Source organism: Penicillium solitum, assembly GCF_028829755.1.
Source record: "Penicillium solitum strain IBT 25940 chromosome Unknown utg000005l_segment0_segment0, whole genome shotgun sequence".
NCBI lineage: Eukaryota > Fungi > Ascomycota > Eurotiomycetes > Eurotiales > Aspergillaceae > Penicillium > Penicillium solitum.
In genome coordinates, this window is record NW_027072125.1 from 830,094 (window position 1) to 846,858 (window position 16,765).

General features: G+C 49.2%; 6 protein-coding genes across 6 annotated transcripts; 3 read left to right on the forward strand and 3 right to left on the reverse strand.

Moving 5' to 3' along the window:
• Nucleotides 1-43: 43 nt before the first annotated feature.
• Nucleotides 44-5,318, reverse strand: N7455_007917 (uncharacterized protein; the record flags this gene model as incomplete). Its single annotated transcript, XM_065605760.1, is given in 4 exon segments — nucleotides 44-1,045; nucleotides 1,096-2,493; nucleotides 2,743-4,984; nucleotides 5,003-5,318. 4 exon segments carry the CDS (start codon nucleotides 5,023-5,025, stop codon nucleotides 44-46), a joined length of 4,665 nt encoding a protein of 1,554 aa, XP_065460709.1. The 5' UTR covers nucleotides 5,026-5,318.
• Nucleotides 5,319-5,519: 201 nt separating this feature from the next.
• On the forward strand, nucleotides 5,520-7,297 carry N7455_007918 (t-SNARE syntaxin). Its single transcript, XM_040961014.2, has 4 exons — nucleotides 5,520-6,069; nucleotides 6,120-6,301; nucleotides 6,357-6,929; nucleotides 6,986-7,297. Exons 1-4 carry the CDS (start codon nucleotides 5,814-5,816, stop codon nucleotides 7,016-7,018), a joined length of 1,044 nt encoding a protein of 347 aa, XP_040808548.1. The 5' UTR covers nucleotides 5,520-5,813; the 3' UTR covers nucleotides 7,019-7,297.
• A 65-nt stretch (nucleotides 7,298-7,362) lies between these two features.
• Nucleotides 7,363-9,699, reverse strand: N7455_007919 (fungal specific transcription factor domain-containing protein; the record flags this gene model as incomplete). Its single annotated transcript, XM_065605761.1, has 6 exons — nucleotides 7,363-7,852; nucleotides 7,923-8,176; nucleotides 8,228-8,650; nucleotides 8,715-9,031; nucleotides 9,083-9,550; nucleotides 9,639-9,699. The coding sequence occupies 6 exons, from the start codon at nucleotides 9,697-9,699 to the stop codon at nucleotides 7,363-7,365; spliced, it is 2,013 nt and encodes a 670-aa protein (XP_065460710.1).
• A 641-nt stretch (nucleotides 9,700-10,340) lies between these two features.
• Nucleotides 10,341-11,556, reverse strand: N7455_007920 (F-box protein; the record flags this gene model as incomplete). The annotated part of the gene is made up of 2 exons (XM_040962455.2): nucleotides 10,341-10,935; nucleotides 10,991-11,556. 2 exons carry the CDS (start codon nucleotides 11,554-11,556, stop codon nucleotides 10,341-10,343), a joined length of 1,161 nt encoding a protein of 386 aa, XP_040807096.2.
• A 468-nt stretch (nucleotides 11,557-12,024) lies between these two features.
• N7455_007921 (Zn(II)2Cys6 transcription factor) lies at nucleotides 12,025-14,271 on the forward strand (the record flags this gene model as incomplete). Its single annotated transcript, XM_040962451.2, has 4 exons — nucleotides 12,025-12,413; nucleotides 12,469-12,496; nucleotides 12,548-13,009; nucleotides 13,060-14,271. 4 exons carry the CDS (start codon nucleotides 12,025-12,027, stop codon nucleotides 14,269-14,271), a joined length of 2,091 nt encoding a protein of 696 aa, XP_040807103.2.
• Nucleotides 14,272-14,659: 388 nt separating this feature from the next.
• Nucleotides 14,660-16,243, forward strand: N7455_007922 (putative FAD binding monooxygenase; the record flags this gene model as incomplete). The annotated part of the gene is made up of 1 exon (XM_040962458.2): nucleotides 14,660-16,243. The coding sequence occupies one exon, from the start codon at nucleotides 14,660-14,662 to the stop codon at nucleotides 16,241-16,243; it is 1,584 nt and encodes a 527-aa protein (XP_040807101.2).
• Nucleotides 16,244-16,765: the final 522 nt, after the last annotated feature.

A 16,765-nucleotide genomic window follows, 5' to 3' on the forward strand; every position in this document is an offset into this window, starting at 1 on the left:
TAAAAAAAGAGAGTGGGTATCATATGCGCTCTAATCAAACATGCTACAAATGCATGGGCGTCCACTCCTGTCCGGGGTAGGACGTGGGGGACATGACGATCTCCTCACTGGAGTCGTCCGCGGTAATGGCAAGCTCTACTGGCTGAGGCGGGTCGTTGACGACACGAGCCTCGTTCTCACTGCGATGAGGATGGGTGGATATCGCGGAGGCGTTGGAGGCAGCGATATTGCGGGGTGCGTTGTTCTCCGAAGCTTGGGATGTCGAGTCCGAATTCATTGGCTTTCGGGATCGAATGCTGAGCTGAGGAGCTAGACTTTGTTTCTTGGGACCACCTTGTAATTCCTGTTGTCCCAGATGGTTCTGTTTGTTTGTTGGAGCCTCGGGTATCTCCCCATATAGTTCGTGTCGAAGGTGCTCCCCGTGTATGTGATCATTGTGTTCGCCGTGCTCCTCCTGTTCCTGGGTCTCGCTCAGTGTGCCTAGCTGCGAGTCCTGGTTTAGGTCTTGTTGGGTTTCTTGCCTGCGCAGCTCCTCTTCCTGCAGTTCATGTATCCGGCTGCCTTGTAACCCTTCCAGTGGTGATAGTGGATGTGCAGCTCTATTCTCCGGGAAGGACATGGGCGACGGTGATCGGGAGTGACCTGGGAGAGGCTGGCTGAGATGGCGAGAGCCGGTGGGGGTTTCATTCATGGATCCGGACTGAAACTGCGAGTAAAATCGACCAGTCGCCAGGGAGTTGGATGACGAACTGGATGGGAGTGATATACTGGCTCGTTGACGATCATCGCGTGGTAGAAGATTTGCGTCGCTCGGTGGTGGTGGTGGAGGTGCCCTGGGCTCCGGGGGCTGAGTTGGCAAAGGCTTTTGTTTAAACGGATTGCTGAGGACTGGTGGTGCATCGTGTGACGCGAAACTAGTATTTACACTTCCATTTGTCGACGGGCGTTTCGGCAGATATTTGTTCGGCAGCTGCTCTGAGGTAGTTCTTGTGTGGGCGGTTGATTTTCTCTCAGGGTCTTGAGAGTCTTGCCGGCCAAATAGCACCTGTTCAAGTTAGAAAAAGAAACTGAAGGAACTGCCTAGACTTGACATACGCTAATCCTGCTGAATGTTCGTTTCCGCTGAGCTGCCGGGGGACCCTGAGGACCCTGAGACCCTTGCAGTTGAATACCAGAGAGAAGATCTCCCACTGAAGCGCGTCGTCGTCTCCCGAACTCCTTGAGTTTTCCAATAGTCGACTCCCCATTCTCGGCAGGAGACCCGGATTCCGAAGGTTGCGAAAGCCCGTTAGCAGGTGTGGACGGGCGAGTTCCTTTGCCACTGGCGCTCTGCTTTCCGAAGCTACCAAAGCTCAGCATGCTGCTTCGGGTTCCCGGCGAGTACCTGACTTCGTTTCTCAAGGGGCTACGGAAATCTGGAGCAGATGGAGGTAGGCCGCTGATCGATTTTCTTTTGGATTCGAGGACCTCAGCAGGGCTTGTGAACTCTGACGACCCTGATGGATAGAAAGGTATGAAAGACCTCCTTCTCTTTCCTTGAGCAGATGAGTGGGAGCTACCAGGAGGGTCATCCATGGAATCATCAGCCTGGTTTTCACACCCTGGTTCTGGTGCTACCTCGTTTGCTGTCTCTTGCAAAGGAGAAGGGGGTTCCCTGTCGAGATCCTCATTAGATGTACGTCCGGGCTGCTCGTCAGCTCCGAGTGTTGAGACAGAGAAATGGCGTCTATGATCCTGGCGAGGTGCTAGCCCATTATTAGGATCCTTGGGAGGAGGCGAAGGAGGTTTAGGGCTTTCATCAAGCACTGGACGGATTGACGGAGTAACGATCTCCGGTGTAGACTTGCTTGGCTGATGTCTCTGGCTGTTCATAACTGAAAAAGGGACGTGGAAAGGTTCATCAGGAATGGCTGGCAAGTTCTTTTTCGCGACTGGGGCTTTGTTCGCCGGCGCTTCAGCATCGGATTGATTGCCAGTCGTGCTTTCTCCCGGTTGTGGCAGTGGCTCTGTAAATTGTCGTTTCCCGCCGTTTACTTGGCTGAGTGAATTCAACGCCATTGGGGTACTTGCCGCCCTTTGAGGATGAGGATCTGTGGGCGAAAGACCTAGCGCAGCTATCATCTCCTGCTCCAAATCTCCAGCGAAGGCAGACTTCCCCGGAACTTCAGGTTTAGGAGGGACACCGCTGGGAGATGACAGTTGCTTTGGTTGCACAGTTGTTTCGCCAACACGGTTGTGTGACAGGTCGTTATTCCCCGATTGGGTCGCCTTGACAGGTTTGCGGGCATTGTGTTCATGCTGTGGATGATCTAGACAGAAACTGACCCCCGGTGGATCAGGATCAGAGTTGAGCCCTGTTCGCTCAGATTTGAAGATGGGCAGGCTGCCAAAGGTGACAGAGTTTCGTAACGAAGAGCTACCAGATGCTTCACCCGACCCCGAAGGGAATGAGAACTGAAAGCTGCGACGAGAAGCAGTTTGAGTTGACTGAACCTACAACATTACCAACATCAGAATATAAACAAATAAGGGCGGGGTGTTAGATTGTAGAAAAATGGCGGATGCATCAATCGTGTCTCATTCTAGAGCTCAATGCCAAAAAGAAGTGCTCGGAATTACATCGTGGTATCCAGATAAGTGAAGCAATGCAGCGATATCAAAAGGGAAACATTAAAGCGACGGCCTGCACCGCGCTTACCCAAGTAAACAACTCGCTCAGACGAAGAAAAATCAGATATCTACCTTCTCAGAGCCTCCACTGGGTCGGAACCTGCTTCTGCCCTTGGCAAACAGTCCCTTGGCCGCCCCAGTTGCCTTGCCACTAAACGCTCCCGCAGTATGGAGGAGCTCCTTTCCTTTCTCCCCGACTTTATCCTTGTTCATCACGGTACCGATATGGCCCGACGGGCGTCTGATGTGAGTGGGGCCAGTCGGAGTACCGTCGTTCAAGGAACCGAGATTTGAAAGAGCGCCCAACTTGGGGAATCTGCTGCGGGAAGCATCTGATGGTGGCACGATAGGGGAGAGATTCTGGCTCTGTCGGACCACGTCGGCATGCTCGGGGTGATCGTGAACCGTGAACTGTAGCCAATGATTCAAACCGGTGTCAATGGTGGCGAACTGGTCGCGGGTGTGCTCGAAAGACTTGATACGCTGGTTGATAGATGTGATACCGAGAATGTCACGGAAGCCCAAAAGTTTAGACTCGTCGAGAGACGTGCTGCCGGCGTTAGAAGTCACTTGAAGTTGTGGAGGTGGCGTGGCTCCTGGTCCCATAACTTGCTCCGGTGGTGTAAGGTTCTCCGGGATAGGTGGAACGATCGAAAGTCGAGGCCTTTCCACAGCACGCTGGGTAGTGGGCCCTTCATCTTCAGAAGCAATCGGGTCGTGCGACACCTCTGACACCAATGGGGCGGTCTCCTCACGTATAGGCTCAGGCTCTTGCATAGATAATGATGTGGCTAAAGGAGGGGGCGAGGAATAGCTGCCGGGCATTTGAGGCGGCTCTGGTTCTGACGAATCAGAGGATTCCCATGAGAATCGTCTTTCTAACTTGGGCTTCTTTGGCTGACCAATGATCGTGGATGAAGAGTTCCCAGCCGCACCTTGACTGGTCGCATAAGGGTCTTGAGATGCCAAAGGAGGCGGGCTAGTCCAGTCTAGATGGCTTTCAGAAAGCATAGCCTGGTGCGGGACGGACTGTGCGGGCGCCTGCGATTCAGGTTGGTCGTTGGGCTCCAGGTCGTCCATGGGGGTGGTTTCCCGGCTTAATGATCGGATAATCTCTTCCCTCAAACGATCATTGTCGGCATTTTGTGGTGATTCTTCGGCTCCCATGATGGTGGGGATTTCGCCATGGAAGGAATCAGGGCCCGATGCGCTTCCGAATTTGAGAGGGGCAGGCATATCCTGCCCATTGTTCGTGTATGGTTGCATGGATGATTTCTGGGGAGAGATTCCCGCATCAGATGATTCTGGTGAAAAATTCTGGAGGAGAGGAATGGAGGATAATTCTGCACGGCCTGCCGTTGGGGTATCCTGATCTGTGACCTGGGGTTTTCTTGAAGGACTGTTGTCCGAACTAGGAAGGCTCAGATCCCGGCGATGACCAGGGTTAAACGCTGGAACCGCATCCGTGGTTGCCTTCGGAGAGCTCGACTCAATAGGCTCCTCGAGAATAGTGGGTGTTCTTTCATCGGTCATAGTACGAGCGCCCATGATAGGGCTGATTGTCGAAGTGCCATCACTGTTCGACCGCGTGACACTAGTGGTAGTGGATTGTGGAGTTTCTGGGACATCGAAGGCCTGGTTCACTACCGATCTGAACCCCGTTGAGGGGTTGTGGTGCAAAGAGGGCTCCGGAGCTGCAGGGCTATCCTTTGGCGGGTTGGAGTCTGCACCACCCAAGAAATCGGTACCAAAGCTCGACATGCGCTTGACTTCCGGTAGACCCAAATCTGGGCTCTGTTGATTTGTTTGAGGTGGAACCCCAAACCCATCAGGCTTAGAATCATTGCCACCAGGGATGGGAGACTGCTGTGTCGCTTTCTCCTCGCGCATGCGCTTATAGAGGTCGGCCGGCCTTACAAAGGTAAGGGGCTTCTGGTCTCCTCCGCTAAAGCTCCTACCTTTGCCATCAGCCAAATGCGGCTCTCCGGCTCCGGCTCCGAATCCGATGCCAGACAAACGCCTCGAGGACAACTCGGAGGAACTGGCAGTGTTGTGGGTAGCATAGGGAGGCCGAGTTACTGCGGGTGGCACCTCCTCTTCATCCTCCTCTTCATCGTCGTCACTACCCCAGTCACCTCCATCATATGAATATTTTTTCGCTTCCACCCAGCGTTTTGTTTTGGAGCGATTCACGTTTGTTTGGAATGAGATCGGGGTTCCGCTACCGCCGCCTGACGAGAGCGGACTGCGAACATTTGGCGGGGAAGGGCTAAAGCAGGTCTCAGTATTTGCGCGACTAGATATGCGACTGAGTCTGTATGGATAGTCTTACAGTTTTTGTGTGGGGTCTGCCATCAGGGGAACAGGATCAAGGGACCGAGGCAAGCTCGATGACCAGCATCAACTATTGCGTGGTGATCTCCGATGAGTTTGCACGAGAGCAAAGAGCAAAGTTGTAAGGGTTAAATGAGAATGCGAACAGTACTGTTCCCTTTAAAGGTAAGGTAGTGTGTATGGGGAAGGACGAAGGTGGCGATTTGGGCCAAGTTGGGCAAGGCACCGATGAAATGGGTTGGGATAATTGGAGGAAACAAGATTAGTGTACAAGATTGGTGTACAAGAATGAGGTGTATTCATGGAAGAAGACAAAATATCAAGTCCGCTACTCTGTATATCAAGAGATCAAGAGAATCAAGTGAATGAGTGTATTAGAATCATGAAACAAGCTACTCCGTTCCCCTGATCTATCGACCAAATTTAGGTGGCGGTGCGGGGCTTATGTAAGGGCACGTTTCCGATTTACGTGGACCAACGGGGTAAATTTAGATTGTCCTTGACTTGGTTGACTTGATTGACCTGGTTGACATTTCATCTTCTTACTTGAACTGTACGGAGTATAGTCTCTTTGTTTTGTTTCTGAATTTAATCAAAGTCACGTTGTACCCTCGGAGCTCTCTGCAACCGGACACATCTTCACCCTCGCCCCCTTATCGATTGCAGATAGAATCACACTTCAGTTTCAAGACCGAATTCGGCCTTTATCGACCTTAATTTACATTTGCTTCTCAATATTGGTCCTACTTGAAAGACTGTAGCTACTTGTCTCCCATCCTCGCTTCCCATCCCTCCCTCCACGTCGCAAAATGACCGGCCCGTCGATACAAGACCGGACCAGCGAGTTCAGCGCTATCTTGGGCCACGCCCAGAAGCGCCTGGGGACATCGAAAGTTGGTTCACAGCGCCAGGCCCTGTTGACTGATGCGCAAAGGCGACAGGCCGATGCGTCGCCCCAGGGTGCTGCACAGGAGAAGGCGGCAAGATCGGAGTTCGCGCGGCGGGCGCGAGATATCGGAAGGGGGATTACTGGGACAATGGCAAAATTGCAACGATTGGCTGAATGTGAGTCTGGTCACATTACTCAAGATGTCAGCATTCTAACTAGGAAATAGTGGCGAAGCGGAAAACACTCTTCGACGACCGACCTGTCGAAATCTCCGAATTGACATACGTGATTAAACAAGACCTTGCCGCCCTGAACCAAAACATCGCCTCGCTGCAGGCTCTCACCCATGCGCAACACCCCAAATCGAATCGTTCGAAGACAGACCAGGAAGGAGAACACAATGACAATGTGAGTGAGACATGAACGGTCGCGCGCGGACAAAGTCGCTGATTATTCGTTACAGGTTGTTGTTATGCTGCAGGGGAAGCTGGCCGACGTAGGTGCAAGTTTCAAAGAGGTGCTCGAAGTCCGCACGAAGAATATTCAAGCATCCCGAACTCGAACCGAGAACTTCGTTTCCTCGGTATCTTCCAAATCACACAGCGCCCTCGATGCACAGCGCTCAGACTCGCCTTTGTATAACACCTCGGGACGGCGGACACCTCAGCCCGGATATCAAGGCAACTCCTCCGACCTTTTGACCCTCGAGCCCTCAAACCCTTCGCCCTTAGGGCGTCCATCATTCCAATCAGACCAACAGTTGATGGTAATGGAAGAAGGAGAATCGAGTAATACATATGTTCAAGCTCGGGGCGAAGCCATCGAAGCCATTGAGCGAACCATTAGCGAATTAGGTGGTATTTTTGGTCAGCTGGCGCAGATGGTCAGCGAGCAGTCAGAAATGATCCAGCGCATAGATGCCAATACCGAAGATGTCGTCGACAACGTCGAGGGAGCGCAGAGAGAACTAATGAAATATTGGACGCGCGTCTCCGGGAATCGCTGGCTAATTGCCAAAATGTTTGGTATTCTGATGGTATGTCCACTCATGTTGAATTTCCTGCCTGCACATCCAACTAATGACCGTTATAGATCTTCTTCCTTCTCTGGGTCTTGATTTCATGATAGACATGAGACCCGTCCCTTCTTTCAATGTTTCTTCATACTGTATTATAATACCTGGCCGGTGTGCTTTCGACAGATCATGGCCCTTCTGCATATCCGCACTCGCTGAGAATTTCCAATTTTTTTTATATCCTGGCTAGACTCTGGGATGTCTAAACCATCACGCTCTTTATCTTCCTTTTCATTTTTCCCCCAGTGTTTTTTGCTCTTTGTTGCTTGGGACTGTGTCCTCGAGAGTCACCTGCGTAAATACACATGTACTATTCAAATCCAATGAACCGAGATCATGGGATAACCATGAACCACTTTAGAAACATCACGAAGCTAGTATTTCTATTCTAATTTCATGAATCAAACTGGGACATCACATTCCATAGTTCTGAATCGGCCCACCCTAACGAGGGCTGATTATCGAACAGATCCCACACAAGACTGTCATCCCATCCCTCCACAGACGGTGGCGCAGTAGGACCTCCAGTAGATTCTGTACTCCCAAGACTAACCAAAGCCTGATCGGCATTGGCAGCACGGCCAAGCATATCTGTGTAGGATGCAATCTGGCCCTCGGTGTTTCCAGCCGTGCTCGAATCAGAGAGTGCAACTGCTGGCTGTCCTGAACGGGAAGGTTTATGATTCCCTTTCACCAAAGGTGCACACAGGTCCAGGAATTTGGAGAATAGCTTGTACAGTTTACCAATTGAGGCATTCGCCTCTGCGAATTGGCGTAGGTCGTCAGTGATGGTTTTGATCATATTGAAGTCTCTCTCGTTTGATGTTGCAATCACGTTGCAAAACAGGACAAAGAATGGTGCTAACGGGAATAACAACATTGTCCTATTGAAAAGGTCATTAGTTTTCACTGTGCAAGGTATTAAAGAATGGCTTTGAGATGGGTATATCACACCAGGTAAGAAAGTGTGGATATGAATCAATAGAGTTGGTGTAGCTTGAGAATGCTTCCTGTAAAGCTCGGAGAGTGGTGAGAGCTTCCCGGGCTGTGTATAGACAGTTCTCGCAAACCAAGCGGGACTTGAGTACCGAGGAGCGGGCTTGGATTATTGTCGTGAGAACAGAGTAGTAGTTGAAGTCCATTGATGGCCATTCGTGCAGAATTTGGCGCCATAATTCTGGGGATTGCTCTTCTTGGCGACGACGAAACTGGAAGTTGGATTAGCAGTTGTTTGTTGGCGGATGCTCGATCTCTCTTACCATTTGCATATTGGAGTGAATTATGTGTGCTCGCGCAACAAGATCAGACAGTATATTGGCCTTCTCTGTGTCTCCTATTGTCTTCTTTGTATCAAGCAAAACGCTCAGTAGATCACTTTTCAACTCTGAATACTCGACTATGCCTTTTATCATGACAGATGTTGGCAGATCAGGGTCAAGGTGAATTAACTGGGTTGGTCTAATTTTCAGATCCGGTAGAGACGGTGGTCGGAGGAGCAGCAGGCTGAGGGTTTTGTCAAAGTAATAGCATGTGTACACACAGTCGTGAATGTTTTCCTCTATCTCGGTTCGAGGAATTGGATCTGTGATGTTGTGGTAGTTTAAGGAAACGATCATCATCGAGGCTTGTGCTGTCAACATCCAGCTGCGTGTCATGTTTCCTAAATACCGCATCAAACGGGCCTGTGTTGGGTCAGAACCGAGTCGATATAGATGGAGTCACACCAAAGAGACAAAATGAACATACCGCAGACAGAATCGATTGAAGCAAAAGAAGGTTAGGTTCAGCTGCCAGCGGAATTTGATCCAAAATCTCGACGGCAGCGGCTTCATACCTCTTTTTGAGTGACCGAAAATGATCACCCAAACGTTCGCTCGTGAGCAGAGGGGCCATTTTTGATATAAAACCCATGGCCTTTACCCAGACATTGATTCGATAATGCTGGAGCACTTGCTCACATTCTGTGCCCTCGATAATTGCGAGCCCCATTTGCTCTAGAACCTTGTTGGAGATGTGATCAGGCCAGTTGATTGTTCCCTGTGAGTTTGTTCTCTTATCGGGTCCTAGGTATACAATCAGCACCGCTCACATCTTTCAAATTGTGGGTGATTTACCAGGTAACATCATGAAGAGTAATTCCGGTGTGAGAGTAGGGGGTTCTAGGTTTTCTTGAACATCCATATCATGCATAGCCGCAGTCTCCTCGAAATTTAACGTCGGATTGGACAGCTGACTGACGAACTTGCGCGCTGATTCAAGTGCAGTTCGTCTATCTTTTGATAGAGCCGGGTTGCATTTGAGTTCATGCTCAATGTATTCTCTAGCCTCATAAGCATGATGTGTTGAGCTAGGAGAATGTGTCTGGTGAACATTTTGTTGCGCCACAGTCTGAGACTTGCGGTGCTTGCTTAGTGGTGGCTGCAGGGGAGCCGAATCATGGAGATCATATGCTCGATATCGCTTCTGCTTGTCATTGAGCACTTCTGTGATACTTGGCCGGTTAGCCGAAGGCGACGAAGATGCGCTGCTAGCGGCGTGATGCCTTGTTGGAAAGCATGTTGCCTCTTTATTGGTTGACTCTTCTAATTTCGCCAATCTTTGAGTCAATGTTTCAAATCTTTGAAATATCAGCGGCTGATTCTGAAGACGTGTAATGCGAATTGCACGTACCGAGAGACCCGAGGTCTATGAACTCGTGCCTGGCGGTTGCGGAGACATTCTGCGCCTGCATCGGTGCAGTTCATGCAAGGGTCCTGGCGATCGCATTTCACCTACAACGACTCTAGATAAGCTTCGGAGTATCAAACTATCGAATGCGAGAAACCAATGAAAGGTTATACCTAGGTACCTTTCGAGTATGACATAAATCGCACTAATAACATTAGTTGAGCTACATATTTCAGAAACAGCGTATGCCTTTCGCATTGCCGTCATTCAGGAAATCTTACCGCCGACATGCTTCGGAATTTCGGAATCAAAGCAGATTTATAATGCAAGGGAAAGGTCAAAGTAGAGCTGGAGGAGCCTGATTGAAGTCTTGGGTTGTCGGCGCCCGAACTACCGGGAACCGACCGAAAGCGGTTTAGTGCGGAGCTTCATATATCCAAGGCCTTTTTTTCAATTTGCATACATCTTGTTGATTCATATTTCACAAGAATAGTCGGCCGTTTATGCGGTCTTGTCATGTCTTTTATATGTCTTTTTTAGGTGTATATGAAGGCGGTAAAAAAAGTATGTTCTGTGCAAGAGACTTTTCTATGTGTAACATTTGATGTACTAGTTGTATTGAAGGTTCATTCAACAATAGATTGATCCGTACAATCCCTGGAAATCACAACTTGTTGCCCAAAAATTGTGCTGAGCTTTGAGCTATCATTCATCATAACAGTCATAACAGTATTCACATTCCAATTTCACAACAGACCCGTGGAGAACGTGCACTTCTGAATCCCCAACGGTATGCGGAATAGCCCCTCGTTCATCCATCTCATTTTGGGCTGCTTGGAACCATACATGGATAAGCTTTGGGTCGAGGAGTGCTTGTTCGCTATGATCACTGAAAGACGCCATGTACTCGTTCAAATCTTGTCGCATCGCCCATAGAAACTCCTTTCTATGGGACCACGTAGAATCATGCTCGCCCTTTTGTTTTCTTTGGTCATCCTTCGAAATAGAGATAAAGAAGTCGAGGATTCTCTCCATGGTTGAAGTGGTAAGAAGGAGACTAAACCAGCTTTCGGCGGTGGAATGGGGAATTTCCGGTCCCATCAAGCGCTGGACCGTCGAAAAAAGAAGCTGCATGCAATGGTGGGTCGACAGAAATATAAGTGAATCGTCAAAAGGCGCATTTCGAATAATCGTTTGCTGTCGTTCAATAGAACAGGCCATATTTTTGTGGTGATGACCGGAGTGGTCAGAGTCGGAGCCAGAAGATGCAGATGATTCTAGGAAGAATACCGCATAGGTTCTATATTCGAGTAAGTATGCTTCCCAAAAAAAGAATTAACGTAGTGGGGCCATACATCGGATACAAAAGCTTGGCTTGGAGCGAAGCCACAGCTTTGCTATAGACAACTTCTTTCTCTGTCTTGGAAGATGACCACAAAGGCTGAGCAATTGTATCAGTCTCCAGATGATGTCCAACTACATGAGCAGCCAAATGATGGGAGAGTCGAATGCAGGTATTCCAGCATCGTTTTAAATCGCCGAGATATCCCAGAGAATATTCCGCGTTGTCATGAGGCATGCCTGTGCTATACTCTGGAGGCGGGGGAGGAAATAGCTCGGAGATAAAGGCAATGTCATCGCCCGGCGACAGGCCTCCGTCAATACAATGCCTTTGGTGATGCATCTGCTTTCGGAGTTGAATATATGCCCATGCTATGGCATATTCCAGCTTGGAAACCCGGTCATGGAGTGCTCGACAGGAAAGAGACAAAGAGCCAATATCCTTCAGGTCACAGGAGGCTAGGATCTTAACAAAGACATGAGATGGGAGCCGCTTCCACGCTGAAGCTTTCGGCCCAGCCGACATCGAGTCCCGTTTACCTTTCCGAAGGACTGTTCTGACTCGATTGAGAAAATGCATTATGGCTCATACATGGATGAGTCATTTGAAATATCCTTTGGCATGTAAACTTGGAATCCTTGACCTGCAAATGACCGGTAAGAGAGACAAACGGATGATAGAAATACTCAGATAGAATCGCTCCGGTTGTTATGTTGAGTCTGTCGAGACTGCAAAGACACATTCGGAATACTTTGGGCGAAAATGTGATATTTTAAGAATAGCAACCTGGAATCAAGCAATAGCAGTGGAGAATAGAGAAGCCAATCGAAGCACATAATGTGAAACAACCGAGATTAGATTGGGGGTGATGTTGGACTTGGTGCCTTGTATACAAGGCATCAAATTCCGACGGCCCCCCGACCTTTCCGATCCGTACATATCATATCCTTTGCTCTCCTTAATGCCACCAAAGGTCAGATTGCTCAAGTAAATATACCAATTTACTCATGCCTATCTGGGTGGTTTTCCAAAGAGTGTGCTGCAGCGATGGCTAGTCTAAATGGTCCCTTAAATGGCGGGCGCACAACGGACTCGCCATCAAAACAATCCGCATCGTTTGCATGCGTGGTCTGTCACAACCGGAAGGTTAAATGCGATAGGCAAGACCCCTCTACCCCCTGTTCAAATTGCGCAAAGGCGAATGTGGAGTGCATCTACCGTGCCCCACCGCCGCCTCGTCGCAAAAGGGATCGAGAAACAAATGGGAGCGTGTCTCAAGAACGCGGAAAATATGTTAGACGCAGCGCCGGGTTCGACGAAAATCCCTCTGTCATTCGACATCACCGCTCTGCCGAGGGAGACCAATGGACGGAGGCAGGGAAAAGTGGATCTGGGAGGATGATCATGAAAGATGGCAACTCCATCTATCTCGACAAGTAAGTTGCTTGTGCTGCATTTCGCCTAATGTCAGAATTCTAACTTGTACATCAGTAATCTTTGGACGAGTGTTAGCAATGAGGTTGGTATTTTCTGACTTCCGTATGGTGTCAATTCTGACCATCTTTGCTAGCTCCCAAATGCTGCGGACGTATTGGGCGATGAATCAGATAATGGTACCGATAACTTTGCTCAGGATGTGAGCGACGAGTATGCGATACTTTCGACATCTGCAACAAGAGACATTCTTACGGAGCTCCACCCGAGCCCCCTGAATATCTTCAAGTTATGGCAGGCATTTCTCGAAAATGTGAACCCGCTGACCAAAATTATACATGCTCCAACTGTGCAACAACAAATTCTAGACGCCATGAGTGATCTGGGAAAAGTAAGTCGAGAGATCGAAGCATTGATGTTTGCAATATATTGCATAGCATTGGTTTCCTTGCAAGCAGAAGATGTCGAAAAGTCATTTGGAGAAAGCAAGAAAGCCCTCCTATCAAAGTGCAGACAAGGAGCCCAACTCGCCTTCAAGAATGCATCGCTTCTTCGTACATCAAGCTCAGTGGTTCTCCAGGCTTTTATGCTCTACCTAGTATGTTCCCTTTCGACAATATCTAATCCCCTCTAACGATAATTTGGCAGCTCTGCATGCGTTCGTTCTCTGACCCACATACTATCTGGACATTATGTGGCATAGCAGTAAGAATCGCGCAACGAATTGGGATTCACCGTGACGGGTCTGCACACGGACTTTCAATATTCGAAACTGAGATGCGCCGTCGCATCTGGTTCCAGCTTATGATCATAGATGCTACATCTGCACAGTTCTGTGGTGTAGCATCAACACCACTCCCGGCCACAATTGATGTTAAACCACCAATGAACGCCAATGATAGCGACCTCGATCCTCGAATGACCGAGCCAGCTTACGAGAAGCCAGGACTGACAGAAATGATGTTTGTTCTGGCTCGGAGTGCATTTGGAAAATGGCTCCTTCGTGTGTCAAACCAGGTTGAGAGCTCTAATACTGGGCCATGGGCCTTCTTATCATCTTCATCGATGTCCTTGAAGGACAAGGACAAGACTATTGATGAACTTGAAGCGCACCTGGAAGATAGGTTCCTCCAGCACTGCGATAAATCCATCCCGCTGCATATGGCAACAACAATGATGACGCGTTCGGCTATACACTACACCCGGCTGATGGCCCACCATCCTCGTCAATACCAGGATCCTAATACTCGCATCTCCCAAGCAGAGAAAAACGTCATCTTCGAGAATTGCCTCAAAATGACAGAGTATGCTGACTCCGCCCAAAACAATCCAGTTGTACGAAAGTACTCGTGGCACATGGTGAATCACATGCCGTGGGATGCCATAATATTCATGCTCTCGGAAATGCGGCACCGGACTGATTCCGAAGAGAAGAGCAAAGTCTGGCAATTGATTGGAAATGTGTATTCTGGGCATATCAAGACAATGGGCAAGAACGGTCCAACTCCTCTTCACATGGCCATTCAAAATCTAATTGTCAAGGCCTGGCGGACGTACATTGAAGAGTGTAACCTCAATCACCGCACACCAACGCTGTGCCCAACCATCGTTGCATCTTTGCTAGCGAGTGCGGGAGGAATTTCTAGTACGCAACAGGAAGATGAAAACTTCCCAGCTGGTGACCATGGTGCTGAGCTACAAGATCAGCCCAGGCACGACCGTTCTAGTTCACAGTTCGGATTGGAGGCCGAAAACTTCGGTTTCCTGCTTGGTGATAGCCCGCAGGATTGGAATGAATGGGACAATCTTCTGAGTAACTTCCAAGGATCTTTTACAGATGATGCAACATACTTGTCATGACCTGAGCATGATGCCTGATGCTGTTACTCAAAATCCGCTCACTCACCCTTTGTAGCGAATCAAGGGGTCTGGTAGTAATTATCATGTTCGAAATCCAGTGTACCCCAACATTTTTGGAGAGCCTCGCGCCGATCGGCGCGCGACACTCCGATCCCGTCCACAATCCTCGCTCGGGTCGGCAACTAAACAACCGAACTGTGATGATCAACATTTTTTTGGGGTACGCTTCGATGGTAAATGCATAGTCAAATTTTTATTTAAAGTCACTTCCGTTCGGTGCTGATTTTGGATATGACCACCAATATCCTACCATTGTCTTTTGATCACGATTCTTTCCTTGATACATTAGTTCAACTGACATACCCTCAATCTGAAGAGCGTTCCAAGGATGAGACCCAAAACGGATGTTCTTATTGTTGGCGCAGGCCCAACAGGCCTTGTCCTTGCTCTGTGGCTTCACCATCAAGGTGTCAATGTCCACATTTTTGACCAGGCAGACGGTCCGGCGAAAAACTCACGAGCTATAGTTGTTCATGCACGCATAGTGGAGCTGTATAGGCAACTTGGATTGACCGAAGATTTGCTAGCACTGGGGTTCAAGTTGCCGGCGTCAAATCTTTGGGTTGAGGCGGAGCACAAAGCACACATTTCGCTGCGAGACTTTGGACGCGAGTTGACTCCGTACCCGTTCATGCTAAATATACCGCAAGACGACCACGAAAGAATGCTTGAGAAGCGACTGAATGACGTCGGCATCCATGTCGCACGAGGGTCAAAGTTGCAAGGCTTTGTGGACCACGGGTCAAGCATCACTGCTACTCTGTTCCGCGAGAGTGACCAGAGCTCAACCACACACGAGGCGTCATATATAGTTGGGTGTGATGGAGCACATTCGGCTGTTCGCCGCGGGATTGGTGCCAAATTCGAGGGCGAAACATACAAACCGCTGTTCTACATCGCCGATGTCGAAGGCAAAAGCGACAAGCACTTCAACGGCGAAGGGCATGTGATGTTTACGCACGACACTTTCACCCTGGTATTACCGTACAACAAAGCAGGCCATGCGCGATTGGTTGGTATCACGATCCCAGATAATGACGACGACAACAATGGTGAATCGCCAGAGCCTGAGCATGAGATCACATTCGATGACGTTAGACCCCAAATCATGCAAGCGATGGATATCGACATCACAAATGTTAACTGGTTCTCCACCTACCGCTGTCACCACCGTGTGGCCGACAAATTTCGCAGCAATCGCGCATTCCTTGTTGGTGATGCGGCTCACATCCACAGCCCAGTCGGCGGGCAGGGTATGAATACCGGCATCATGGACTCGGTCAACTTGGCGTGGAAACTAGCAACGGTTCTCAAAACAAACATGACCGAAGAAGCAAAATACCAACTATTAGATTCATATGAGTCTGAACGCCGAGCATTCGCCATGATGATAGTCAAGTCGACTGACATGGGTTTTACGACGCTTACATCGAAAGGATTCTTCCCACACATTCTTCGAAATTGGCTGATTCCATACCTTGTGCCACTACTGCTGAAATTCGATTTTGCCCGGACCAGAATCTTCCGGGGCGCTTCTCAACTCATTTGCAATTACAGGGGCAGTAGTCTTTCTCGTATTGGTGAAGGGACCGTGCAGCCTGGCGACCGTCTTCCATGGGTTGAAATCAACGAGGTGGACAATTTTTCTACCCTACGAGAAGTTTGTTGGCAGCTCCATATCTACGGGGAGTCTGTGCCAGAACTTGAGAAGTGGGCCCGGGAGATGAATGCGAAGGTTTTTACATTCCACTGGCACGATCAATACGGCAAAGTCGGCCTAGTCAAGAATGCCGTTTACTTACTCCGACCTGATCAGTATATTGCGGGCATTTTTGAGGGCCCCTCTGCTAAGGCGGGGCTGGACGAGTACTTCGTTACTCGGGGATTTTTTCCACATGCAGGTAGAGATTAGACTTGTTTCAAAATATTACCCAGACCACTACTATCACCTTCTAGTTTGGACCATCGTTATTCTACTCTTATTTAGCCACGTGCATTTTCATATGGCGCGTTTTCCCGTCAATTTCCTGTTTAAGATGCGGAATATAGCCGACTCGGACTGCTCCAAGATTACTTCAAAGGATAGCGTGAACATGGGATATGGGAGCCACATGGTCTTCACACCCCTCGGCATGCGAAAGGAACGGAGCGTGATTGGTGACTTGGCACATATTAAAGCCCTTTGGTGGACGATTTGATTGGTGTACCTGTGGGGCTAACCATGGAAGCTAGCCAAAGTGGATTCTATGAGACCCACCTATACTTCCACCTGGGCATGTTTTGGAATCTTCCAAAAGTCATTGCATCCAATCTCTACATGGGAATTGACAACTGGTGCTCTAATACAATCAGTCCGGTAACATCCGAACTATCCCAACTCTACCCCCACCCACACGGCTTTTCCAAGGCGTGCTCGCTTACCATCGATAGGTCG